At 45.6% G+C, this 26,274-nt stretch overlaps 9 protein-coding genes across 9 annotated transcripts; 6 read left to right on the plus strand and 3 right to left on the minus strand.

Moving 5' to 3' along the window:
• Positions 1–6,942: 6,942 nt before the first annotated feature.
• Positions 6,943–9,551, plus strand: BO82DRAFT_342131 (ferric reductase family protein; the record flags this gene model as incomplete). The annotated part of the gene is made up of 6 exons (XM_025633570.1): positions 6,943–7,407; positions 7,460–7,845; positions 7,894–8,126; positions 8,180–8,235; positions 8,290–8,411; positions 8,481–9,551. The coding sequence occupies 6 exons, from the start codon at positions 6,943–6,945 to the stop codon at positions 9,517–9,519; spliced, it is 2,301 nt and encodes a 766-aa protein (XP_025488771.1). The 3' UTR covers positions 9,520–9,551.
• A 479-nt stretch (positions 9,552–10,030) lies between these two features.
• BO82DRAFT_357142 (class I SAM-dependent methyltransferase) lies at positions 10,031–11,516 on the plus strand. The gene is made up of 2 exons (XM_025635933.1): positions 10,031–10,392; positions 10,480–11,516. The coding sequence occupies exons 1-2, from the start codon at positions 10,152–10,154 to the stop codon at positions 11,133–11,135; spliced, it is 897 nt and encodes a 298-aa protein (XP_025488772.1). The 5' UTR covers positions 10,031–10,151; the 3' UTR covers positions 11,136–11,516.
• Positions 11,517–11,712: 196 nt separating this feature from the next.
• BO82DRAFT_357143 (MFS general substrate transporter) lies at positions 11,713–13,926 on the plus strand. The gene has a single exon (XM_025635934.1). The coding sequence runs from the start codon at positions 11,959–11,961 to the stop codon at positions 13,468–13,470; it is 1,512 nt and encodes a 503-aa protein (XP_025488773.1). The 5' UTR covers positions 11,713–11,958; the 3' UTR covers positions 13,471–13,926.
• Positions 13,927–15,366: 1,440 nt separating this feature from the next.
• BO82DRAFT_405019 (uncharacterized protein) lies at positions 15,367–15,800 on the plus strand (the record flags this gene model as incomplete). Its single annotated transcript, XM_025639463.1, has 2 exons — positions 15,367–15,398; positions 15,467–15,800. The coding sequence occupies 2 exons, from the start codon at positions 15,367–15,369 to the stop codon at positions 15,798–15,800; spliced, it is 366 nt and encodes a 121-aa protein (XP_025488774.1).
• A 608-nt stretch (positions 15,801–16,408) lies between these two features.
• BO82DRAFT_385709 (Zn(II)2Cys6 transcription factor) lies at positions 16,409–18,713 on the plus strand (the record flags this gene model as incomplete). Its single annotated transcript, XM_025638194.1, has 7 exons — positions 16,409–16,561; positions 16,612–17,127; positions 17,279–17,360; positions 17,484–17,753; positions 17,805–18,037; positions 18,092–18,157; positions 18,225–18,713. The coding sequence occupies 7 exons, from the start codon at positions 16,409–16,411 to the stop codon at positions 18,711–18,713; spliced, it is 1,809 nt and encodes a 602-aa protein (XP_025488775.1).
• Positions 18,714–18,993: 280 nt separating this feature from the next.
• Positions 18,994–20,191, minus strand: BO82DRAFT_377038 (isopenicillin N synthase family dioxygenase; the record flags this gene model as incomplete). Its single annotated transcript, XM_025637559.1, has 6 exons — positions 18,994–19,060; positions 19,094–19,325; positions 19,479–19,659; positions 19,716–19,840; positions 19,902–20,087; positions 20,155–20,191. 6 exons carry the CDS (start codon positions 20,189–20,191, stop codon positions 18,994–18,996), a joined length of 828 nt encoding a protein of 275 aa, XP_025488776.1.
• Positions 20,192–20,625: 434 nt separating this feature from the next.
• Positions 20,626–21,805, minus strand: BO82DRAFT_421350 (dTDP-glucose 4,6-dehydratase; the record flags this gene model as incomplete). The annotated part of the gene is made up of 3 exons (XM_025640155.1): positions 20,626–21,038; positions 21,098–21,639; positions 21,711–21,805. 3 exons carry the CDS (start codon positions 21,803–21,805, stop codon positions 20,626–20,628), a joined length of 1,050 nt encoding a protein of 349 aa, XP_025488777.1.
• A 1,485-nt stretch (positions 21,806–23,290) lies between these two features.
• Positions 23,291–24,750, plus strand: BO82DRAFT_421351 (MFS transporter; the record flags this gene model as incomplete). Its single annotated transcript, XM_025640156.1, has 2 exons — positions 23,291–23,516; positions 23,588–24,750. Exons 1-2 carry the CDS (start codon positions 23,306–23,308, stop codon positions 24,748–24,750), a joined length of 1,374 nt encoding a protein of 457 aa, XP_025488778.1. The 5' UTR covers positions 23,291–23,305.
• A 111-nt stretch (positions 24,751–24,861) lies between these two features.
• BO82DRAFT_342139 (putative pyridoxal phosphate-dependent enzyme) lies at positions 24,862–26,010 on the minus strand (the record flags this gene model as incomplete). Its single annotated transcript, XM_025633571.1, has 1 exon — positions 24,862–26,010. The coding sequence occupies one exon, from the start codon at positions 26,008–26,010 to the stop codon at positions 24,862–24,864; it is 1,149 nt and encodes a 382-aa protein (XP_025488779.1).
• Positions 26,011–26,274: the final 264 nt, after the last annotated feature.

Consider the following 26,274-nt stretch of genomic DNA (forward strand, 5'->3'; position numbering starts at 1 on the left):
CCCTAATGTAAACCCTAATGTAAACCCTAATGTAAACCCTAATGTAAACCCTAATGTAAACCCTAATGTAAACCCTAATGTAAACCCTAATGTAACCCTAATGTAAACCCTAATGTAAACCCTAATGTAAACCCTAATGTAAACCCTAATGTAAACCCTAATGTAAACCCTAATGTAATGTAAACCCTAATGTAAACCCTAATGTAAACCCTAATGTAAACCCTAATGTAAACCCTAATGTAATACCTTCGGCGGAAGGTTTACCCGGTGCTGACGGGCCGAGATTTCTCCGGATTTCTTGGCTGTCTGTGGGCGGGCTTCGGCCAATCAGATGAACTTTTCTCCGGCATCATATCGTTGCCTTGTGATACGGCTGACACGCGTGATTGCTGCCTAGCCAAGGACAGGGGTCTTGGCTAATCTAAGTCTGGGATGTATTGTCTCCGGAATTGGAATTTGCGCCTTTCATGTCAGAACAGCGCGTCGAGCGACTTTATTAAAAACAACAAAGTGCCTTAGTGCAGGGAACAAGTCATTCCAGCGGTAAAAAGAGGGGTAGTCCAACCTTCTCTTTCTCTGGAATCCTCAATCTCCTTGGTCGGTAAGGGCATAAATTGACACCATCAACCCAGCCCTAATGAGCTACTAACGGCGAAAGTTCTGACGCTGTACACACACGTTGTTTTCAGCTTACCCTGTTGAAGACACTCATCTCCTCTGCAATTGTTGCGCAGCCTCTTATCACTGATTAATGTAAACCCTAATGTAAACCCTAATAATAAAAAGAAATATATAATTATATATTTTTTATTAGTAAAGGCTATTTTAGATCTTACTGCAACTGCCTGTACTTTTATTAATTTAGAATATCTAATCTATAGTATTATAAGTAAAATATTTGCTAAAGCAAATAGTTTGTTAACTATTAGTATTAATCTAAAGCTGGTATAAGGGATTTGAGATAATAAAGTACTAATCTACTTTATTGTATAAATAAGAACAGATATAGGATCCTATACTAAAGAAGAAGTATATTTTTATATAATACCTAATAATCTTAGATATAACTTGATCCTAGGGAAAAGCTGGCTGTCCTATTATAATAGTATTCTAAAACCGGGCTGAGAATGATTATTTCTATATACAATTAAAATAAGACTAAAGGACCTATTATATTTATAATATATAAATCTAAAACTTCAGCCAATTGTAAGAACAGGATTTAGAAACTATTTATAGAAAAGATCTAAAAGAAGTATAGAAGTATTTGCAGTCTTACTTACTAATATTTAAAAAGTACTCTAAACTAAAAAGGCAGTTAATCTATATATAATATTTTTTAAATACTATCAGAACTTTCTGCCTTTCTTTTAATTAGAAAATATAGAGAAACTACTGCTATACTAGGAAAAGAATATTAACTACAAAATTAAGTTTATATACTAGAATAGAAAAAAGCCAGAAGTTTTATAGGGCCCTCTTTATAATATATTTTAGAAAGAACTAACAGTTTTACAGTCTAAACTAACTAAACTACTGGAGAAGAATTTTATATAGGTTAGTTACTTTTTAGCAGCAGCCCCAGTACTTTTTATATAAAAATCAGAAGAAGGGTTAAGATTCTGTATAGATTACTAAGTACTTAATATAGTTATAAAAAAGAACTGCTATCTACTTCCTCTGATTTATAAGATCCTAAACCAAATTAGAAAAGTAAAATAGTTTACTAAACTAAATGTTTTATCCGCCTTTTATAAAATCTGTATTGCAGAGGGTTAAGAATAGATAATAATCTTTCATATATAATATAGACTATATAAATAGCTAGTAATATTCTTTAGACTGGTAAATATTCTAAATATCTTTTAGAAGTATATTAATTAGATACTATATAAATATCTTAATAAATTCTGTTCAGCCTATATTAATAATGTGTTAATCTATATAAATAGGAATATTAAAAAGCACTACAAATATATATAAAAAGTATTATAAAAACTAAAGAAAGCCGGCCTGTTTTTAGATATTAAAAAATATAAGTTTAAAAAAAAGGAAACTCTCTATTTTAGATTTATTATATGTATAGAGTAAGGTATTAAAATGGATTTTAAAAAGATTAAGGCAATTATTTTATAAAAAAACTCTAAATTAGTAAAAACTGTCTGAAGCTTTTTAAGATTTATAAACTTTTATTATAAATTTATTTCTAGATTCTCAGCCACTGTACAACTACTTATAAATCTGACTAAGAAAAATTAGTTTTTTTAATAGATCTAAAAGTATAAGACCAGCTTCTGGATATTAAAAAAAAAGTTTACAACCAAGCCTGTTTTCTGTTTTTTTAATTCTAAATATATAACAGTAGTAGAGACAGACTTTTTAGGCTATAATATAAGAAAAATACTTTTTTAAATAGATGAAAATAAAGAGCTGTATTTTTATACCTACTTTTTTAAATAGAATATACCAGCTAAGTATAATTATAAGATTTATAATAAAAAACTGCTAGTAGTTATATAGTATCTAAAAGCTTAGAATACTGAGTTGTACTTAGTATTAGAGTTTATAGTAGTTACTAATTATAAAAACTTAGAATATTTTTTTAAGCTATATAAACTTATAAAAAAATATATATAATAAAGCTTAATCTTAAGCAAATTTAACTTTAAACTAGTTTATTAAAAAAAAACAGAGAATAAGTAAGCAGACGCCCTTTTATAATAAAAATAAAATATATTTAATAAATAAGATTCTAGAATATTATTTTATATAATACAGATTTTTAGTAGAATATTAAAAAGGGATTTAAAATCTAAGACTGGTTTACTTACTGCAGCCTTAGTATAGTTATAAAAATATAAAATAAGACCAGATAAAGACTTTTTAGAATAGATATAGTAGATTATTATAAAACTATTAAAGCTAGAAAACAGATCTACAGACAGCTGGACCCGCATCCTAGCAGTAGATATAGATTATTAAAATCTAATAAAGCTTATATAAAAAAAAATATATAAATTTCTACTCCAGCTGAAACTAAAAGTCTCTCTAAACAAATATTTAATAGAAGAAGCTTGGGTATACTTTTAAAAAGGACAGTAGGTTTCTAACTATAAACTGTTTTATACAGATCTTATCCAAAGTAATTATAATCCTTTTATTATAAGATATTCTAGCTGAGAACAGACCTATCTTTTTTTTAGCAGAATATACTTTTAGTCTAATATATCCTAGGATGTATAAAAATATATCTAAAACTATAATATCTGCAGTTGTATAAAACTATAAAAAAAATTAAAGTATAGATTACTAAAGCTGCTGCTAATATCAGATTAACCCTAGTAAAAACTAATAATAGATTTTATTACTAACTTATCTAAAAGCAAGTTATATATAAATATTCTAGTAATTATAAACAAACTAATAAAAAAGATAATATTTTATATAATAAAAAAGATTACTGCTGAAGCTACAGCTAAAGCCCTAGTTAAAATAGTTTTTAAATAATACAGTTCTTTAAAAACTATAGTCTTAGATTAAGGCACCCAGTTTATAAGTTGTATATAAAAAAAAGTATATAATCTTCTAAAGATTATAAAAAGGTTGTTTACAGCCTATTATTTTTAAATAGATAAAATAATAGAATATATAAATAGTACTGTTGAAGTATATCTAAAAGCTTATATAAACTATAATTAAAAAAATTAGATAAACTTACTGCCTTTGGCAGAGCTGGTAATTAACAGCTGTATAAATACAGCTATAGGATTTTTACTATTTTTTAAGCTATAATTATAAGTTAAATCTAAATAATCAGAAAATAGTTTAAAGTACAGACCTGGAGGTTGCTGTCTTTAGTCCTATTTAATTAAAAGATATAATTATATAAAAAATATATAATATCTTAGACTGGGTTTAAAGTACTATAGTCTATATATAATAGAATGCTAAAAGACAGGCTAATTAATCCCAATAAGCTATTCTATTATACTAAAAGGGTGACTAGGTATAGTTAAGCCTATAAAATATCTGTATAAATTACCCTAATAAAAAGCTAGATTAAAAAAATATAAAATATACTGTTTTAAAAAAAATAGGATTATATACTGTATAACTTAATATATTAAAAAGTATTTATTTTATAATTTATATTAACCTACTTTGTCTGACAGCTAATAATATATTATTATTATAAGATAAAAAAAACTTACAACCACCATCTATAATAGTTAATAGTAAAGAAGAATATAAAGTTAAAAAAATTCTTAATAAACAGTATATAATAAAAGGCTGGAAGAGCTTATTATAGTATCTTATTAAATAGAAAAACTATATAAAACCAATCTGGAAACCAGCTTTAGTACTTAAGAATATAAAAATAGTTATAAAATGGCGGCTGTAGTTCCAGCTAAATCCTAACTAACTACTAAATAATTAAAAGCTGGGATAGAAGAAGAATTATACTAATATTTTTCCCCCTCAGCTCTGGTTTATATAAATCTAAGATAAAAAAAAAAAAAAAAAAAAAAAAAAAAAAAAAAAAAAAAATCTTTTTTAATTTTTTAAAACTAACTAAAAAAAGCTGTACTCAATCTAATAAAAAAACTAAATACTGTTATATTAAATTTAGCTTATATACTAATTTAATCTATTAATTTTTTAATAATATTTTAAGAAAAAGCAGTAATAGCTGCAGGCTTATATTTAGACTTATCTGGGTTATAGTAGTTATAATATATACTATAATCTTTAAATTTATAGTTTATATAGGCTTTGCCCTACTATTTAGACAGCTGTATAATCTACCAGAACTTTATTTAATTATTATACTTATAATAATATAGTATTACTAAATTATAGGATGTAATTAAAAGGCTGTTAATATAAAAAAAACACCTGGTATATATCTAACTTTATTAGTATTTTATATAGGAATACTATTAGATTTTTTTATTTAAGCCACAGTAAAAGCACCGATCTTTATTTTAAATTTATAGTAAAAGAAATACTAAACATACTGCTAGTCCGGAGTATAGTAAAGTTAAAGTAAAGCTTTATTTTTATATACTATTAGTTATATAGTAATCCAGTGCTTTGTATTGCTAGTATAGAGATTATAAATAATTACATATTATATAAATAAAAAAAGTAAATTATAATTAATAAAAGTAGAAGAGATTTGAAAAGGATTATAATAAATAGAAACTAGTACTTTATCCGGATAATTAGGCTTACCAGCCCCAGTATTAGAAAAAAAAGGTATAATATTAATAAGCAGAAAGAATAATAAGAATTATATAGATAAGAGAAGAACAGATTGGTAATAAAAAAAATAAAAAAAAGATATATATACAAAAAAAAAAAGCTAAGAAGAAAGAGGGGGGGTTTTTTTATATAATACTTTGTATACTTTATATAATATTAGTAGCTAAGCCTAACCATACCCCCGGAACTGGTTGTATGAATAGTATAAAAAAAAAGATTTTATTTACTAGATAAAAAAAAATTATATAAAAAGAAGAGATTCTATTTATTAAAAAATTACTGTGTTTACTGGATAAAAAAGATTTATATAAAAAAAAGAGCTATAGTAAGTAATACAGACCCTGCCTATATATATACTGCTTACTAACCAGCTATAATATTATTTAAAAGAGGCTGAAGTATAAAACTGTTGTTTTAGATTCTAAACAGCTATTTATACAAATAGAAGCTGTAGAAGATACTAAAAAGAGAAAAAAAGGGCTTTTATTATAGAACTAAGGCCCTGTTATAAAGCTCGGCTTCAGACACTAGTTAGTATTTAAGATCTTGTATGCTAAGTACTAAACTAGCACTAGTTTAGTATATATATAAAAGAATTTTGTACAAACAGATGAAATAGCTTCTCAGCTATTTCTTCTTATTCTAAGGCACGTTTTGATTAGCACAATCCATCCGTCCCGTAACACAAACAGATAAAACAGATTAAACAGATTAGATAGGTGGGACAGGTACATTAGGTCTGCACTGTAACAAGCATAGTATAATACAATAATAATACAGTAATAAAATAACATATTACAGTACTAATATAGTAATAGGACAGTACTAATACTGTGTTGCCTGATCTTTTATTAAAATTATACAATATATACATAGATATCAGCACTACTCTAGCCCAGTGTATAGAAAGACAGCAGTTAGTTTAATTATTAATAGATATGGAGGTCTACCACTCAGTGTATCACATTCCACACTGATTCTCACACTCAATAGGTTAAAAACTCTGCCACTTGATTCTAGACACGCTGCTGATTATCAGCCCTTACCGGAAGGGTTTCGGAGCCGGATATTCGGGATCCGGATGTTCGGGGGTCCGAGTTTGGCAACTTGTTGTGGGTCTGATTGATATGATTCTGATTATCGATCTTTTATCCTATCAATCTAATCTAACCATCTGATTGGGGGTCGCTCTCCACATCTGGTAGGGAAGCACGTGTGGCTACCAAAGCTTTCTTCCCACTGATTATTCCGCCTCGGTGACCAGCCAAAGCCTTCATGGCCTGTTTCGAAATTGTATCCAACAGAGCCAAGCTAGTATTTCTTGCATGTTCCACTACATTCCACATGCCCAATTGCCATGCGTGCTAGGTCTCTCAGGTCGTTCAATACCCATCATAGTGCCCACTTTCCAAAAGTTTCATCTCCACCTCAAGGCCAGAATCAGGAGCAGTTTCATCTTTCACCGACAAGTACCGTATAATGTTGCAGAATGATGAGATTGCGCCAAGATGAAAGATCGTCGTTCTCAATGGCTGACAAGATATATGCCAAGGTTCTTGCGATGTCCCACTTGAAAAAAAGACGTGCTACTTTAAGAGCCCATCCTTATAGACAGTCGTTAGGGGCAGTCTTAAGGATCGATTTTCCGGGCAAACAAACAGATCATCATTCTTCGTAATGAGAATCACGTTGGCCATTGTGGCTTCGTGCCTCAGCTCGCACGCTGTGGCCAAGAGCTTCTCGCCGAGCAATGCGAACCAATACTGCATGTACGCCATATATGAGTCCTTCTCTTTGTTCAAATGGCAAGAGAACACCAACTCCACGAGCGCGGTATCTCAAAGCTCGACACGTTCAAGCGCCGCATCTGAGTGTACGAATGTGCTTGAGGTAACATCGATATATGTCTCCATGCGAGAATATTGTCATGGAAGGGCATACACTGTAGGCCTTGACTTTTGGAAGAGCCTGTGCACTAACTCCGGCTCGGCATTGATGGACTTGGACAAGATCGAGGCCATAGCTACCACCAAGTACATCGAACAGCTACCCGTTTTCAGCCCAGACGCTGCGAACTTAGCCTCAATTTCCTCCGCGGTACTGCTTGACAAGTCATACTATCGACGAGCCGTCCGCAGTGTAGTAAGTATAGTGACAGTCCCTTGCACTCATGCCGGATATTAAATCATGCTAGACTGCCGACGAGACCGATGATTCTCGCTCGTTGAAGATTGCTTGGGGTATTCACGGCTTCTGGGGATCTGTGATCCTGATCGGGATCATCTCCAACTTCCTAACTGGACTCTTTTATTGTCGAGATGCAGGGCGAAGCCAGGACCCAGAAAAACCTAGATCCCAGTCTCGCCTCCGGCGCCTATCGCCATCAAATCCGATTTCCAAAGTCCATCAGGCTCTCAACACACACTTGATCCTTGCGCCGAGTCTAGGGACGTATCACCAAAGGCTGCTCTTTGGCTGTAAAGTCCCTCTACGCGGGCAAGCATCGGTCATTTTCGCTTTCTGGGCCCTAGCCGTTATCCTTGCTTGTATACGATATGACGCGTACTCAGACGATCCTTTGTATGTCGCTGCCTGTGTGTCTTTTGACTCTCGACTAATTGGTTCTAGTAATGGAACTCTCGCCTATCAGATCTGGGACACTATGGGGCCGAGACTTGGCCTACTCGCCTTCGCATGCTTGCCATGGCTGTGGGTATTTGCAGGCCGAAATAATGTCTTGATTTGGGCCACTGGCTGGAGCTTCCACACATTCAATGTGTTTCACCGGCACCTCGCGATGCTGACCATTCTCTATGCCATCATTCATTCTATATCATATACCATCAAGTACTTGGCTTACAGTGAGACTCTGCCTCTGCAACCATCTCCGTTCCGGCTAACATCGCGCCTCCAGGCCCGAGCAAGTATACCACCGACTTGGAAACGGACTGGTTCAGGTTTGGCATTGTTGTCTGTGTTCTCTGAAGTTGCTTGTCATCGGTCTTCGTGCTGACTGCCTTGCAGGCAACAGTGCTCATGTTCTTGATGATCCCATTCTCCTGCGGCGCGCTGCGCAAACGATTCTACGAAGTATTCCTCATTGTGCACGTTCTCTTCGGAATCGTCATTGTCTACGCTCTGTTTAGGTACGTAGACTGTGCGTGGGAATGCCCCCTCACATTTGCAACCTGTCTTCTGACCCCGGATTCCCCCAGGCATATGAGCAAGTTCGGCACAGAATACACTCCCCACCTGTGGCCTGTAGTGGCTATCTGGTCCTTCGATCGCCTTGTCCGCATCCTCCGCCTGGTCGTCTGCAATCTGTCTATATACCGCAGTAGCAGCGTGCATTCTCCGTACCAGACCACTGTCACCTACCACCCCAGCAGCGACGTTCTCCAGATCGAAATCCAGCCCGTGACCCTCCCCACCTCGCCCAGAGCCGGACACTACTACTACCTCTACCAACCCACGACCTTCCGCGGCTGGGAGAACCACCCCTTCACCACGGCCTCCGTTCGCTACGCCGACCGCGACAGCTCTTCCACGTCCTCCTTGCCGGGCTCGACCACTCCTTCCCGCACGTCAACGAAGAAAGAAGCCGCTATCACCACACAGTCCCGTCCTCTCGCGCCCCCTTCACTCCCAGCATCCACTCCGACGCTAACCTTCTGGGTCCGTCCGTACACCGGTTGGACCCACCGTCTCAAATCCCAAGCCATCGCCGCCGGCAACACCCTGCACCCAACCCTCGTCCTCGAGGGCCCCTACGGTCGCAGTGCGTCCACCACCCTGCGCACCTTCGACCGCATCGTCATGATTATGGGTGGCACCGGCATCGGCGTCGCGACGGCATACCTCCAAGTCATGCTGTCCTCCCCGCAGGGGTTGGAGCATCCGCAAATCGACCTCCACTGGACGGTGCGCGAGCCCGCGCTAGTCGACCAGCTGTATCGCGCGGAGCTGGGCTCGTATTTCCAGTGCCCTGGAGTGCGGATGCGGTTTTACTGTTCGCGAGGATTAGGTGATGCGGTGGAAGGTGAGGGAGTGCTCTCTGGGGGTTATGTGGATGTGGAGGAGGGGCGGGCCCCCATTGCGCAGATTGTGGCCCAGGCGGGGGCGGAGGAGGGCTCGGTGGCGGTCGTGGTGTGCGGTCCGGCGGAGATGGCGGATCTCACGCGCGCGGCCGTGCTGGCGGCGCGGCGGGGCGGGGCGATCGGAATAGAGTATTTCGAGGAGGCGTATGGGTGGTAGTCAATCTCGCGGTATCGGGGGATGGCATTGTGGAGGTACAGGCTTTGGGGTAATATGAGTACATAGAACAAAGAGGTGACTAGCCAAATAATAGTCATCATGTCTCTATGCTACGACTTACTCTCCGGTCGGAACACCGAGTTCGAAGGCGTACCTCTGTGCCGGTCGTCCGCCGGTCTGCCATGCGGTGCGGGGTAATTTGTTATTCTGGGCCTGGATTGTCGTCGGATCCTTCCATCCTGCGTTTAGGTGATTTGCTGGGTGACTAATTGCCCAGTGTGCATTCCCCCCGTCGGTCTTAGGCAGTGGTAGACAATGACTCAACTGTGACTCACCTCTAGTTCCGTACTGGGAAAGGCCATGCTTCCTTGAGTATCATCGCGTCATCTTGAATTGGATAGGGACTTACCTTACCTCCTCTCAGGGGCAATCAACGAGGCGTGTGGCGGCCTAATAGCTACACACCGTACAAAGGCTGCGGTCGGGTAACACCCAGGCGGCCTTCCAAGGCTGACATTATAAGAGGATCCCATCCACGGGTCAGTAGGCGGAAGCAATGCTCCAGTCGCAACCTTTATCATCCAGCTAGAGCACAGTGGGCTACCTTATGCCCTGAACCGTTAGAGCAGAACATGTCCACTCAACTCGACGCCGCCTGTATTGCCCGTCTCTCCCTACACGACCCCACCCGCTTCAGCATCCAGCACTCCCAGACTGTTCATCGCCTCGAGCTCTTACAGCACTGGAACATTCCGACTGGCGCCAAGGTGCTGGAAATAGGCTGTGGGCAAGGGGACTGCACGACTGTCCTTGCCTCTGCCGTGGGCGAGCAGGGGAGGGTGGTGGCCGTGGATCCGGCGGATCTGGATTATGGTGAGTCCGACGTCCACGGTTTCTTACCCCGCTGCTTGTTCTGGCGGTGTGGGCGGACAAGCCGCCCACTGATGAATCTTCTTGCAGGTGCCCCGTATACTCTCGGCCAGGCACAGAATCACATCTCACAAGGCCCGCTAGGAAGACGGATTACTTGGGTTCAACAATCGCCGTTAGACTACCTCGCCTCCCTCCCCTCCCCCTACCCATCCTCGCCACCCGCCAGCGAAAGTAAGTCCTTTGACGCAACAGTGCTCGCCCACTGCCTATGGTACTTTGCCTCCCCCGCGCTCATCCTTTCTACCTTCCGCGCCCTCAAGCAGCACAGCAAGCGCCTCCTCCTTGCCGAGTGGTCCTTGGTAGCGAGGCACCCCTCTGCCCAACCTCACGTGTTAGCTGCGCTCACTCAAGCAGCGCTGGAGTGCCGTAAGCCCGTTAGCAAATCGAACGTCCGCACCGTGCTGGGACCAACGCGGCTTACCGAGCTGGCCCAGGCTGCCGGGTGGCAGCTGGAGACTGAGACCCGCGTGCAAGGTAGGGAGGGCTTGCTGGACGGACAATGGGAAGTGTCTGCTTGTCTTTCGTCCTCTTTCGAGAAGGAAGTAGAGGAGGCAGTGAGTGAGGAAAGGGAGCGGGCAGTGGTTCTTGCATCCCGGGATGCGTGTGAGGCAAGTTTGGAGGGCATAGAGGGGGGCCGGAAAGGAGTTAGGGCCATGGATGTTTGGGTGGCTAGTTTCGTCTGATCCGGCAATTTGAACACGCCCCGGCTAGCCCTCTTCGACGCCCGATATCCAACTCTGCTGCGCACAGTGAACTGGTATTGAGAGTCAACCAGGTCTACAACAGTACTCTCTAGTTAAACAACTCCACCGATGAGGTTCCAGTGTTTGGGTCATATATGTAAAGAACCTGTTAGAATGACGGTACAGCATTGTAGGCTAGCTCGTTACAGGCCTCGCGGAGAGACTGTTAACACCATAGCCTATGACACACGACCAGACAACAGCTAACATCCTTTTGTCTATAATGGGAGGACCCAGCAGTATACACGCAGTTGATTGCGACCGTCAACAGAATCACCCTACCCAGCTCTAGCGGGCCAGGATGCAGGGATCACCCTTAAGTTGGTACCACGTGCGTCTGGCCGAGCGATACACTCGGGGTTTCGGACCGGACAAAAGCCCGAGGCAATGCAAGACAAAGAAATGGTCAGCAAACAGGGAGTGCCGGGCTCAGAGGCTCATAGTAGTGCGCGGCTTGCTGTCTATTTCCTGTTCATAAGCTTCTCCGTCTATCTCATGCGGCATGTATTTGTTCTTCTGACATCCTCCGATCTTTTGATCGATTCTCCGTTTCTCACCCCCACCCATGGCTGAAACCTCAACTCTCGAAGCGGAGCAAAAGAAAGTCCTACCTACACCGATGCACAGCACAGTGCCATATACTCCTCACGACCGAGGGACTCACCCAGAAAGCGAGGAGACGAACTCGGACCAATCTCCACCGACCCCTGTGCCCAAACCGAGGAAGACATGGCGGTTCTGGGCGGTCTTCCCAGCCTTGTGCATGACTACCTTCCTTGCCGCTCTCGACACATCGATCCTCTCCACTGCCCTTCCGACCATTGCGCTCGACCTTTACGCGGGAGAGATGTACATGTGGATTAGCAACGCATACATCCTGTCCTCTACCGTGGTGCTCCCACTCTTCGGTCAAACGGCGAACATCTTCGGCCGACGATGGCTGATGATCATCTCCGTGGTTATCTTTGCGATCGGAAGCACCATCGCCGGAAGTGCCAGTACCACCACTGCGATTATCGCCGGACGAGCAATCCAAGGGATTGGGGGCGGAGGGATCAACATTCTTGTGGACACCGTCATCTGTGATCTGGTACCCCTTCGCCAGAGGGGTAAGTATGTGGCACTTATGGCCTCGATCTGGGCTGTAGGAACCACCATTGGACCTGTTCTCGGGGGTGCCTTTGCGCAGCATGTCTCCTGGCGCTGGGTCTTCTACATCAACCTGCCATTATGCGGGGTGTCGCTTTTCCTGCTGGCGCTCTTCCTCCAGGTCAACCATCCGCCCCGACCACCCAACACAACCCTCAGGCAACAGTTCGGCCGCGTTGATTTACTGGGCAATACCATCCTCACCTTGGCTGTCGTGGCCATCCTGCTGGCATTGACCTGGGCGGGAACCGCCTACCCTTGGTCCTCTTGGCGAATTTTGACGCCTCTGTTTCTTGGATTGGCGGGCCTGGCCCTCTTCTGCATCCATCAAGCCTCGCGCTTCTGTCGGGAACCCTCCATCCCGCCCCAGCTCTTCTCCAGTGCAACCGCTCTCTGTGCTCTTTGGCTCTCCTTTTTTCAGAACCTGCTCCTCTACTGGGTGGGCTATTTCCTACCCGTCTACTTCCAGGCTCTCCGCAGCCTTTCCGCCACTGCCTCTGGCCTTGCTGTCCTCCCCATCACAGCAGCCATTGCACCCTTCGGCGTGATCACCGGGGTATTGATCGCAATGAAGGGGAAATACCGCCCCTTCCACTTCCTGGGGTATGTTTGTGTGACGACCGGGGTCGCCTTGTTTTCGCTCCTTAATAATAACTCCCCTGCCCGGGACTGGGCCGGTTTCCAGGTTCTCTTCGGAGCGGGGTTGGGCATGATTTTCTCCTCCACCTTGCCGCCAATCCAGGCTGTCCTTCCAGAGTCCGAGGTCGCAACGGCCACGGCGACGTGGGCGTTCGTCCGGAGTCTGGGGTGTATTTGGGGCATTGCGATTCCGACGTCCATCTTCAATACGAGGGTGCAACAGCTGCTCAGCGTCGTGAGTGATGGCCCATTGAGGAAAAGATTGGCAAATGGAGGCGCCTATGCCTTAGCCGCAGAGGGGTTGATCAAAAGCCTCCAAGGGCAAGCAGATTTGCAGAGGGAGGTTCTGAGGTTGTACGAGGATGGGTTGAGATGGGTATGGTGGATGGCGGTTCCGTTCGGGGTCATTGGGTTCTTGTTGTGTTTCCCAATTCGCGAGGTGAAGCTGAGAGAGGAATTGGTGACCGAGTTTGGCTTGCGAGGGTGATGATCAACATGATATATTGATCTGCTTGAACGATACAGCCTGGAAGCTGGTCTAGAACAAAAGCAAGAAAGGCCTTTGTGTCTCGCTCACCAGTCGAAGGTATCGCGGATTGGCCCCTGAGACCAATCTCCGCTTTTGGGCCTTAGGTAACAGTTGATAGAAAATAGGAGATGAAGACCACTATCACCAAAGAACCGCATCTCCTTGCGGATATGAAGAGGAGCTCCGAAATGACGAAAAATGATAAGCCTCCGGACGACTTTTGAAGAGCAGTCATATTTGGCTCTGGAGGGATACTGCTAAGTCATGAGATAATTTGTCCAATTCTGAAGTGGTTCGTTCGACGAAGGCGAGCAACTTCTATCATACGCCTTCTGCAAGTTTTCAACCGTGTGTCCGTAGGCAGAGCCGATCGCTAGGTTTAACAATCCTTTGAAATAGCCTATGAGCTCATTGAACCCATCGTTCCATATATTCCAGCCCAGCACCCTTACTTCAATGTTAAGTTGTGACGCCAGCGGTGAACACAACCTGGGTGATCACGGTATGATTTGCATCTGCACAGATGACAGGCGCCTTGACAGCCGGTCATGTGATCAGTCTGGATGCCTCAGGCATTTATGGCTCTATATATGTACATAGTCCAGAGCGAAGGCCTCTGCGGGCCTTCCTCTTCTTCTCTTTCCCAAGAATGGAATTCTTGCACGGTTAGATTCATCATCGCTTGGAGCCTCACAACAGACGCATCAATGTATCGTCGGTAACTGGAAATTGGATTAACATTATTGCCAGACAGACAGATCTCGGCTTTCGCACTCCATGTGGGCTTTCACATTCACCATCCTAAAGTCATTACCCACTCTCATCCATGGTGTAATGTTGGATGCTGCAACCCTGAACTAGGCTCATTGTTCCACTGCATTGGTGTTCGGGAGTGGTCCCTGGCTTTTTTCTGAAGAAGCTCTCTTGCCTTTTCCATTTGTACCGGATCGTTGGAATAGAGCTTCTTCGTCTTCTGCCAACAGTTGAGGCTTTCTATGTCCTTGTAGTCAACATCCGGATTCCAGTCCGCTGGAAAATTTCGCATTCCAATCTCCTAACCTTGGTAAAGATACAAGGTACCACCGAGAGTCAATTGCAGAAGCGCAAGTAGCTTGCTACCACGCGTGCGGAACTCGTCGCTGTCGTCCACGTAGCGAGATACAGAGCGAGCCTGATCGTGGCACTCCAAGAAGAGTGCATTCCATCCATCCCATTCGATCATGTTTCTTTGCCTATTGGAGAAGATTTGTTTGAGCTCTGTCAATTTCCAGTCACGGAAACTCCATTTCGAATCTCCTTTGGGGTTAGGCTCGGGGTAAACTGCTATTATGGACTTTTTGGAATGACTGAGGTGAGGTTGTCCGAGGCCTCTTGCACCAGGGATGCTTGTGGTAAGGCTCTGCTCACTCAATTCCGCAGGCTGTTGCGGCGGTCTGGCCCAGTTACCGGAACATCCGGAACCGTGCCCACGTCAGGCGGAATCACCACCCAGCAAATGATCTCTTTCTTTCTGTTCTCATGTCTACAAATTCCATTTATGATGAAACATGTTGAACGGCTCAAGTCCAGTCATCGACGTTCTGCAGTCACTTTGCTGACATCTCGAAGAAAGGTATTTCTCTAGAAGACAATTCTGATTGTTCCTGTCAGTAGCACCCAAGGACTCGAGCCCTTTCATATACTCACAGTTTCCATAGGTATCTATCGCCATGACGGTGTGTATCTGTGTTGCAGCCGCCGATGGTCCAGGGCATTTTCAACCAGCCCGCCAGGCTAACAGGAGCTGCGCACTGATCGCTGTTTGTGGCTACATTCTCGTCAATCACTAATTAGTGGCTGACCAGTGCGATCAACATGTCGGATTTCTCGCGTTTCAGTAAGCGAACGTATGAAATGCTTTTCGATGCCAATCCATTGATTCGGGTCGCAGTACAGCACTGACACTGCGCTGCAGGAGAGGCCAATGGGCTCAATCACCCACTATCCCAATTCTCACAGCTCTCTTTTCGGTGCTGGGTCTTGCCGTTGTGGGTGCGGGCCGCGTACTCTATAATCAGGATATCTCCAGTCTCGTTGCTATGCTTCCCTACTGGCACACAACCGGCGGCAGTCGGTTTCTGGCATTCTGCTGCGCGTGCCTCTGGCTGCTCGTGCAAATATCCTGTGACCTCTCAGCCAACTCGGGGCCCTTTGGTCACGACACTATGGCAATTCGACCCAGGTGGCTCAATGTGCGCCGAGGAAGCATGTTATGCCTGTGCCTCGGTACGTGGGCGATGGTGCCGTAGTTGATTGTCAATAGCGCGTCGAAATTCCTTACTGTCATGTCTGCTTATGGGGTCTTCTTTTGCCCTGTTTGTAGTATCATGATAGTGGATTACTTCCCGGTGCGTAAACGGCAGCTTAACCTGCTGGATCTCTACCATCCACACGGCTGCTACCGCTATTTCGCCGGCGTGAATTGCGACCGCTTGTTAACGAGATCGCTTTCATCGCTACAGATCTACCGGCGATGATCCACACTATCACTCCCAGTATCCCAATTCCCGTGGCACTCCTGCGTATCTACCAAATGAATTGGTTTATCACTAATTTGGGCTCGTTCTTTGTCTGTACTTTATAGTATAGTACAGTACAGTACAGTATCTGTATACCTACGTATACGTATGCCCTTATCGGATATCAGACAAGTTTCGTCCGCGGCCGGGTCGCGGAGATAAGATAAGGCCCGATCTCGGGATTAGTCCGTACTCTGCTGACTCACACCCACCAATTTTGTTAACTAGTTAGGTCACTGGACTTGATTTGAACTTTGCATCTCCAGGTAGCATATATTGCAGCGTTTATAGTCCATGCTCTAGATTCGGCGCACATACCACTCCCATAGATTCGGAACATGGTCTCTGACCATCGACGCAAGCGGCCACGGCCCTCTTATTCCTGCATGGAATGCACCCGGCGTAAACTTCGTTGCTCAAAACAGATCCCCTGCTCGACTTGCGTAGAGCGAGGGGTTGCGCAGTACTGCCGCCGACGAACAGGCAGCAGTGTCTCAGAAACGGAGGATGCAAGTCCTATCTTTGGTGCTTCGTCTACCAGGCATATCTCAGACCGCAGAGGAACCCCAAGCGTGACCTGCCTCCCACTCAAGTCCGATGCGACCACAACAGGAAAAGAAAATCCACCAGCCCTATGAACCCAGACACCATTGATGTTCACTGTGCTGTGCCAATGTTGCAGGCGAGTCGACCGCGACGGAGAGTTGTGGATAATGTTAATGAAGATACGGCAGTTATGCTTGAGTTCTTGGCCCTGAGTCGGCAGCGCGTTAGCCAAATTGCACAGATCGACCAGTCCCACATCAGAGGGCAGAGTAACATCCTGACTGAGGCATATGAGCTGCTTTTCACCCTGAAGCAAGTTCGCACCATGATGGCTTACCACCAAGACTGCATCTCCTGGTTTCAAAACGTGGTTCATCTCCCCACGTTTCGAGATCAGTGCGAGAGTCTTTTTGCGAACCCGACCGAGGTACAACCGTGCTGGTTGGCGTTATATTATGCTATGCTTGCGGTAAGCCTGAAATGTACTTCAATTTTACTGTTCACTACTCGAGTAACTCATGTGTCAATCGACAGGTCACTCTATACCATGCCGACCCCGGCATACTCCAGGAAATCGATATCCCCTCATCCAGTAAGACTTGAGTTCCTTGTTTGAAGATAGACTTCGCCGATCTCGTGTCTCAAAAACACAAATGTCAGAGCTATGCTACCAGAAAAGTCTCGATAGTCTTCATAGAGCCGATTTCATGATCAACCACAATCTCCTCAGTATTCAAGCAATATGTCTACTCATATAGATGGGGCACAATCTGGGTCAATCTGACAGAATATCTGTTCTCCTGGCGAGTGCGGTGCGCATTGCCTAATGCCTTTGCCTTCATCTGCTCGGATCCATCTCGGGAGAAGGGGCAGACGAGGTTCAGAGAACCCAAAGCGCAAGACAGCAGTGGCTGATCGACCGTGAGGTCTCTAAGCGTGTCTGGTGGTTCCTTGTTCGGCAAGACTGGTTGCAGATTCCATTCAACAATACCTATACGATACATCCAACGCAGTTCAATACTCCAATGCCCGCCAATTGCGAGGAAGATGTCAGTCTGATGTACTCAACCGCAGGTGTCATCGAGCATGACCAGGAGCACTTCACTCAAGGGAGCTATAGGATGGTGCTGAATCGTGGTTGGTGATCCGCCTACACGCAAGGTGAGTCCGGCTGATTCCTCATGTTAGTGGCTGTCTTGATCTGGAAAACACAAGATAAGATGTGTCAACAAGGCCATCCAAACAGCGTTGATGATGGCCTGCGCAAATTGTACACTGATGTAATCCAGGTAGATCAGGACTTAGGGGAATTGATGAAAAAAATGCCGACCTTTTTCCGGGGTCCCACAACTTCATCTTCAATGCAGGAAGTGCATATTAAGTTTCAGCGTGAGGTATTATTCCTTGCTTTAGCGCACAAGGTATGTTGGACATGCAGTGCTCCGGTCTTCTACCACTAACGTCTTTAATTAAAGTTTTACTCCGTTCACCGTCACTTTCAGATTCCCAGTTTCAAAGATCCATGGTTCGCATATACGAAAGTAAGGTCATCCCATACTCAAGCATTAGAAAGTATGTCCCTGGCCATGACTGACGCGCGAGCTTTAGGTCTCATGTCTTCCAATCATACGCCGCAGCCTTGCCACCATTGTTTCCTCGCCAGAGGAGCCCTACTTTTGCATTGTACGCAGTATGTGGACCGTGAACACTCAAGTCCTGACAGCTGCTGTGTGGCTATTGTTCGAATTGATCTTCTCTCGAGACGACGGCCGACCCCTGATTGACGAGGAGATCAGGGCCTTGGCGTTGGAGACCTCGCGCTTCCTTCAAATCAACCAAACCAAAAGTCGGATCGCAAAAAGAGGGTTTGTTCTGATCAACACACTCTTGGACTCGGATCGGAGAATACAGAGCGGGGATCGAGAGCATTTCAATATAAAGGACATTGTCTCTCAGGTTGAGGGTAATGACGACCATCCAACTGCAGACCTAGCAGATCTTCATTGCGATGCCGTCAACAGCGGGTCTATTTTGGACTGGCTGGCGAGAGATATTACAACTTGGGAAAGTATTGTTGGTGCGCTTGAAGGTGTCTAGAATGATAGGATAGTGGTTCAGTTCTGCAGTGCGCACGTCTTGCGTGACTATATCTACCACTCTGGGGACTCGAATTTCACATCAAATCGCGCGGTTGATTTGACAGACTATGTCTAGCACAAAGAAATACCAAAAGACTGGATGACTCATTCATATATTGACTGTTTTCTTGCCTGAGTTGTTTGTTGTGTACATACAAAAGGCAACCTTGCGCTCGCACCTCCCCAGAGTTTCTTTCGAGCCCATAGGTCAGAATGGGAAACTGCGTCTCTTTCTGACACTATCTTGCAGAGAGCTCCACCACGAGGTCGTTGCGAAGCTTTCCGATCGCTTTCGTCGCTGAAGTGCTATATGTGTCCGCGTACCGTCCAGTCATCCACTCGCCCACCGTGATCGGAGCATATCTCGCTCCCTCCTTGCTGTCTTCGCAACTTGGTAGACATCGAATGGTGTAGTCCGGATTTTCAGAGAAGAAGAATAGCACACCGAAGCGCTCCTTGCCGCTCTTGTTTATAACTCGGTGGATATTGGACAAGTACTGATCGTTTGTCCATTGCATCATCATATTACCGAGATTGACTACATAGGCTCCGGGGATAGGGGTCACATTCACTCATTGCATCGAGACATGATTCCACACCTGAAGTCCCCCGGTCGTGTCCTGTAGCAGGATTGTGATGGCGCCAAAGTCGGTGTGCGCGCCAATGCCTGCGACCAGGTTAACAACGAAACATAGGTGGATGTGAGATGGGCTATTTCACTGACCTCTTTCATCTTCCGCTGCCTTGGGCCCCTGCGGAGGGTAGTGAAGCAGACGCAGCACGGCCACTGGATGCTCGCAGAAATCATGGAAGACATCCTCATCTAAATGCAGTGTGCGCGCAATCATCTGCATGATCCCCATGGCCAGCGCGGTAAGGACAGCGTGGTAGTCATCCATTACGTTCTTGAATGCGAGTCAGCTGGGTACTTGTTCGGTCCCTGGCCAGATTTGCGTGCCACAACGTATGGGTCATCTAGTGGTGGATTCTTGCCCATGTAGAACCCTTCATTCAAATCACCCTGGGTCCGCTTCTCGAGATTTTGGGCTCGTAGTCTCTCGTAGCCGCGGTTGAACCCTCCAATGTCTAATCGGTATCCATGGTCAGCCTCTTGTACTTGTAAAGTTGACGAGTGGGTGAAGCTGACCCTTCCCGTACCTCTCCTTTGTCTCAGTTGGTAGAGCAAAGAAGTCTTGACTGTGGCGCATGACTGACTCTTGAAGTTCGGCAGGTACTGCGTGATTGATCAGCTGAAAGAATCCGTACTCTCTGCAGGCCTGCCGCAGTTCGCTAATAAGCCTTTCCTTAGCGGGCCACTCGGGGCCATAGAATGCTGCGATTTTCAGTTCTATTAGCTTTACTGCAATGAGGAATCATGCGGGGAAGTGCGAACGGCTCACGCGCGAAATCTATGACAGGGGGCTCTTTTGAATCCATGTTGCACGAAATTTGCAGCGAGCCTGTTGTGGCGACATTGGATCTTGACTGTCAGTCTCCTTATATGTCATGGTATCCTCTCTTATCACGGCTTGTCAAGAGCATCAGCCGCGGCCGAGCCCTTCTTGGCACCCACTGACCCGCGGCCGAGAGTCTTATATGATAAGCACCACCATCATGAATCGTATTCCACTTGTATCCATGATGCTATACAGGTGTGGTGACGGGTGCGCCTTCCCTGACTTTGGAGAATATCTCAACACCTAAGCTTCATGGTTATTGACGTGGGCTAACTTGAATCAGGCCTAGACCGAGAGGCGGGTTAAAATAGAGACATATTCACTATAGCTGGAGGTTTAGCACCAGAAAAGATCGCGTTGGCAACATGTCACTAGCTTGCCCGGGCGCAGAGAAAAAGAGAAAGAGAGGCAGAGCTAACTAGCTCCCCAGAATTCTCCCGCGTGCTGCGTGTACCACTTCACCGTTGCATCCAGGCCTTCTTCAAAATCTGTCTTCTCCATCCATCCAAGAGCCCTCAACCTTGAGTCATCGGTCCAGTACATCTTGTCATTGAACGGCCGATCCACCACCATCTCAGCCCAGTGTGCCAAGCCTTGGGACTCGTATTGCGGAAAATATTCTAGTATCCTAGCTGCCACCTCACGTACTTGGAAATGATTGCGCGAAGAGATATTGTAGACTACTCCAAGCTCCCCGCAATGGAATATCAGATCGAACGCCGTTACAGCATCGGCTGCGAAAACGAATGAACGAACTGCTGTGCCATTGCCGTGCAGCGGTATCTTCTTGCCCTTCATCAATGATGTTATAAACCTCGGAATCATCTCTGTGTCATCTCCCGATCAGCGCTTGTCATTGGGGTTGACTTTAATATGGATGTCTCACTTTCTGGATGTTGGTACGGCCCGAAGACATTGTTGCATCGCGTTATTATCACCGGAAGTCTAAAGGACTTCTCATACGCACGAACAATCATCTCTGCAGCTGCTTTACTCGCTGCGTAGGGGTTGGTTGGGTTTAAAGGTTGATTTTCGGTAAAGGCAAAGCACCTGTCGGCATCATTCTCACCATACACCTCATCAGTCGAGACGTAGACGAATCTTTGAATGCAGCCCATCGCCTTTGCAGCCTCGAGCAAGATCTGCGTTCCGACAATATTAGTGGTCGTAAAGGCTAGGGGGTTTGAGAATGACTGGTCGACATGAGATCGAGCAGCGAAATGAACAACCGCATCGACCTTATGATGCTTCATTGCAGCCATCACATCTGAAAAGTTGCAGATATCGCCCTTCACGAAGCAGAAAGCAGGGTGCTGGTCAATACTTGCGAGGTTGTTCAAAGAAGCGCAAGAGTCCAGATTATCGAACCCGATCACCCGATAGTGATTCGCATAGGCGTGGACTATCATGCGAACAAACCATCCACCACTGCCAACATGGCGGTGATTGTGTTAGATATGGCTTAGTCATACGCCTAGAGCCAGGGCAATCACTCTCACATGAAACCAGCACATCCTGTTACGAGAATACTTTTCACATTCCGTAGGGGATTATTCGTGGAGCAGTCGCTCTTTGGGGGTACTGTATCCTTCATAGAGACCTGTCGTACGCAAAGTTTCGTTCAGCTTTGTCGATCCTGCCAGAAACGCAGCCCTTTAGGCAAAAGATGTTTAACCCTTCTTTCGTATACTAGTAGACGGGCGGACGTCCACGAGATTGGCCATATATAATGCCCTTGGTGGTCTCAACGCAAGTAGACATGATGAGCCAATGATCAAAAGAGCGATTATGTACGTGCAGAGGGACAAGGGATGCCCCATGTATCTCGACGGGTATTATACCGAGGCTTCATCCACTGCTTGTTGCAAGCTGAGTGTCCCCGCAGTGCAAGTACTATGTGAAAAGGGGTGCAAGACACATATTCCAATTGTCGGACTGGAAAACTACTAAAATCATGACACCCATGTTCGACAAACCCTGAAAAGGCCTCCTGAAGGTTTGGGCTTTATCTCCGTGTCGACACAATTACCATCCGTGCCAAGCAATGATTACTGTAAGCCGGGCAAGTTTCGTTTCGACACTCGAACTCTGCGGCTGAAGCTCTTTGGCTTATGCTATCTGCGGGCTCTGCAGGTATGACTGAGAAAATGGATTATGACCCGACTGGTGCTGTCATACTACTATAGAGACCAACTGTTACTTGTCATGATTTCTGTATGACTTGGTCTCGACCCCGTCCCTTAGTTGTCCATATTTTGAATCAAGCCAACCATATTGCGCCGAGCGTATGGCCAATACCTTTCTCGCCGGTATGGTACTTTCAATAGAGTTGTTTGCTTTGTGGTGGGTGCTCGGGCCACTTCGAACCGAGTACCTCCAACTATTTATATAGTACTGAAACTTGTAGGGCAAACAATCGATCCTTTGCCAGCTGAATAATTGAGAGCGAACATCTCAACGCAGAAAGAAATGACAGAGATCCATCTTATTGCTACTCTCCGGCCTAGAACCGGCAAGGAATCTCAAGTCAGCCTCTATCTTCACATTCCAAGTTCTCTTCAATCCCCTTACTAACATTGTCAGCTGCGAGATATCCTCAGAGAAACAACGGCCCACGTCACTCTCGTTGAGAAACACTGTTTGTCATTCCTGCTGACCGAGATGACCGATGGCAACGATAGAGTGGTGTTCAAAGTTATCGAGAGGTTCGTGCAGATCATCGTCTCCTGTGGCAATGGGCAAGCAGGTTACACCAGCTGACTCGGCATACATCAAGATGGGCCACTGCGGAAGCGCTGATTTGCCATCATCAACGGGAGTGGTTGATGAGCATGTACCGGCGATTCGAAGTTGAGGAACTGCTGGAGGGACCCGAAATGATTGAAAATTTGCTATTTGTCGATGGCTTTGTGTCGCGATGACTACACATTATCTAGTTGACTCGTATCAGCCTTACCTAGCTAGTCGTGAGATGTTCGGCCCCAAACTTGATGTGGGGCTATTTATCTACCTAAAAGCTGGATTCCAGCCTGCGTGTTACTGTCCCGACATATTTCGTGCTACGAGATCTGTCTTCGTCGCGAGTGTGTTCATTATGCGTGCATCCGCAAACTGGCGGTCTTCTCCTCCCCTGGTGATTGTAGTTGTCTGCGTTGCTGTGTTTACAGACATCTTTCTCTATGGATTGATTGTGCCTGTGCTGCCCTTTGCACTGGAGGAAAGAATAGGACTCAGTGGCAAAAGTGTTCAAAGATGGAGCTCTATTCTGTTAGCTACCTACGGTGGGTCAATTCTTATCGGGTCCGGTATGTGCGCACTTGGTCCCTCGTGAGGTTTGTCCTGTTTCTTGCTGATCTTGGGTATTGAATTTGCACAGTGTTCGCCGGATGGATTGGTGACCAAGCATGCAGGCGGACAAAGCAGCTGCCGTTCCTGGCCGGTATGCTGATTGCCGGGGGTGCGACACTGCTGTTCTCGCTCAGTAAATCCCTAGGCTGGGTTCTGATTGCGAGGATTTTGCAAGGTCTTTCAACCGCCCTGATCTTTACAATCGGCTATAGTCTTCTATTGGATACAGTTGGCAAGGAAAGCATAGGCCACGCGCTTGGTTTTACCAGCATGGGTCTCAGTCTGGGGTTGTTCGCGGGGCCGATTGTAGGCGGCTTCATCTACGATTCAGCAGGATATCTCGCTGTTTTTGGACCTGCCTTTGCCCTGATTGTCCTAGAAATAGGTCTACGGCTACTCCTGCGACCTACAATCCAGTACACGAGACAAGCGCCACCTTGCACCGGTCTGGCTGACGAGCATTCATCTTTAAGACCTGGCAGACAAGTTTCCAATCCTTATGTCGATCAAAATGGTCCGAGCACTGTCGAAGACCATCCGCTATCGTACCTTGTGATTCTCCTGCACTCTCCACGATTTGCAGTCGCGATGATAGGGATGGCCCTTCTCAACACATTCATGACGGCGTTCGAAGCTGTCTTGCCTATTTACCTGCACGAAGTCTTCACCTACAGTTCGACGCAGGTAGCTGTCGTGTTTCTGTCAAACACCCTGCCCATGTTATTTTCTCCACTCTCTGGAGCTCTGGTGGATCGAATAGGGCCGTTTGGGCCGGCACTGACCGGCTTCGCTCTCGCGGGTCCGAGCATGATGCTTCTGGCCATGATCCAAACCGACACACTAGTCAACTCCGTTCTTCTCCGGGTATACTTGTTTTTGTTTGGATGTAGTGTTTCGCTGGCCATGCCCGCGATGATGACAGAGATTAGTCTCGCCACCGAGGCGGTTGAGCATGCACACCCCGGGATCTTTGGACGAGGAGCATACTCCCAGGCTTACGGCCTGAGTAACGCTGCCTTCGCGGGGGGGACACTGGCAGGGCCACTATATGCCGGCTACTTGCGGGAATGGTTTGGGTGGAAGCTTATGGTCATCTCGATGGGTGTGCTGAGTCTGGCTATGGCAGGCTTGATTTGTGGTTATACCGGAGGAGAGCGCACTGATACAACCACAGGGAGGAGAGATCTCTAAGGAAAGAGTGGTTGGGTTCTAATACTAATACTCGTCACAGGCGTGCAGATTAACTCACGTTCCCACGCCTCCACTTTGTTATCCATCCCTGGATAGAGCTAACCAAATACCTCACGACGGTCGGATTTCTGTCCAGAATGCAAAAACACCCTCGATGACGCGCTCCTGCTCTCCGTCTGACAGTCCCACAAAAAGCGGCAACAGGAGGATCTGTGCTACGACCATCTCGGTGCTCTGACCATCACCGCTGAACCTCCCTGTCACCAGACCCATAGGGGATGAATGCAACGGCATAAACTGCGGGTGTGCCTGAATCCCTCTCAGATTCAAGAATTCTATCATTTGCCTTCTTCTTCGTGCGTCTACGAGCCTGATCCAAAATACATTGCCATTATGTGTCGTATTTCCCGGAATTGTCGGCAGAATCAAGTATCCCTTCTCCACCAGTGGCCGGAGCGCGGAGTGATACCTCTGCCAAAGCTTGAGTCTCGAAGCATTGATGGTATCTGCGGCCTGGAGTTGGGCGTAGAGGAATGCAGCCTGTACTTCGGACAAAGTAGCGTTGATGCCCAGATCCAACCATTGGTACCGATCGACCTGGCCGCGATTTGTACCGTGCTCATAGACAATCCTCGCACGGTCAATGAACGAAGGGTCATTGACAAGCAAAGCGCCGCCCTGGCCACCTGCGGTGAAGTTTTTCTTTTCCTGGAAGCTGATGCATCCTATATGGCCGATAGTACCGAGCATGCGGCCTTTGTAGAGTGACGTGCATGCCATGGCAGCATCCTCCACTACCAGTAACCCGTATCGCCGGGCAATGTCCATGATGGGGTCCATATCGGCCGCGATGCCCCCATAGTGTACTGGAACGAGGACGCGTGTCTTGGACGTGATTGCGGCCTCGATCACGCGTGCATCGATGTTCATGGTTCGACTGTCCAGGCTCACGAAGACGGGCACCGCACCACGGAGAACAAAAGAATTTACAGTCGACACATAAGTGTAGCTGGGAACGATGATTTCATCTCCGGGTTGGATGTTGGCAAGGATGGCGGCCAGTTCGAGAGCGGAGGTGCACGATGAAAGAACAAATGCTTTCCCCTTTGAGTCGGTGGGCATGAACGTCTCCAGCCACTGCTCGCAGAGACGGGTGTATTTTCCTTTGCCGTTTAGATTGGAGAGCGTAAGGGCTTCTTTGATAAGTGCAAGTTCGGTGCCGAGGATAGTGGGTTTAGTGGTCGGGATTCGAGCAGCCATGAGTGCAGAAGCGTCCTTCCAGTTTTGCAAACCTGACCAAGCACTTGGAATCATACTCGGCTTTATGGCGAGTCTTCCATCATGTGTTAGTGTCCACTCACAAGCTATGGCTTCGATGACCATGAGAGATTTGTTCCTTTTTTTCTTGTTCCGGGGCTGGTTGTACCATTGCGTAAGCGACGGCAAACCCTTGCTTTTTTCTAGCCCTGGGCGGTTTGACAATGTACCGTAAGTACCCTTGAAACCTTCCAAACATCCTTGCTT

Source organism: Aspergillus uvarum, assembly GCF_003184745.1.
Source record: "Aspergillus uvarum CBS 121591 unplaced genomic scaffold BO82scaffold_54, whole genome shotgun sequence".
In the NCBI taxonomy this organism is placed as follows: domain Eukaryota; kingdom Fungi; phylum Ascomycota; class Eurotiomycetes; order Eurotiales; family Aspergillaceae; genus Aspergillus; species Aspergillus uvarum.

What these genes read in the sequence shown, in the direction of transcription:
- BO82DRAFT_357143 (XM_025635934.1), top strand. Translation starts at nt 11,959, where the DNA reads ATGACTACCTTCCTTGCCGCTCTCGACACATCGATCCTCTCCACTGCC.
- BO82DRAFT_357142 (XM_025635933.1), top strand. Translation starts at nt 10,152, where the DNA reads ATGTCCACTCAACTCGACGCCGCCTGTATTGCCCGTCTCTCCCTACAC. An exon ending in TCCGGCGGATCTGGATTATG is followed by an intron (nt 10,393 to 10,479) that starts GTGAGTCCGACG and finishes ATCTTCTTGCAG; the next exon opens with GTGCCCCGTATACTCTCGGC.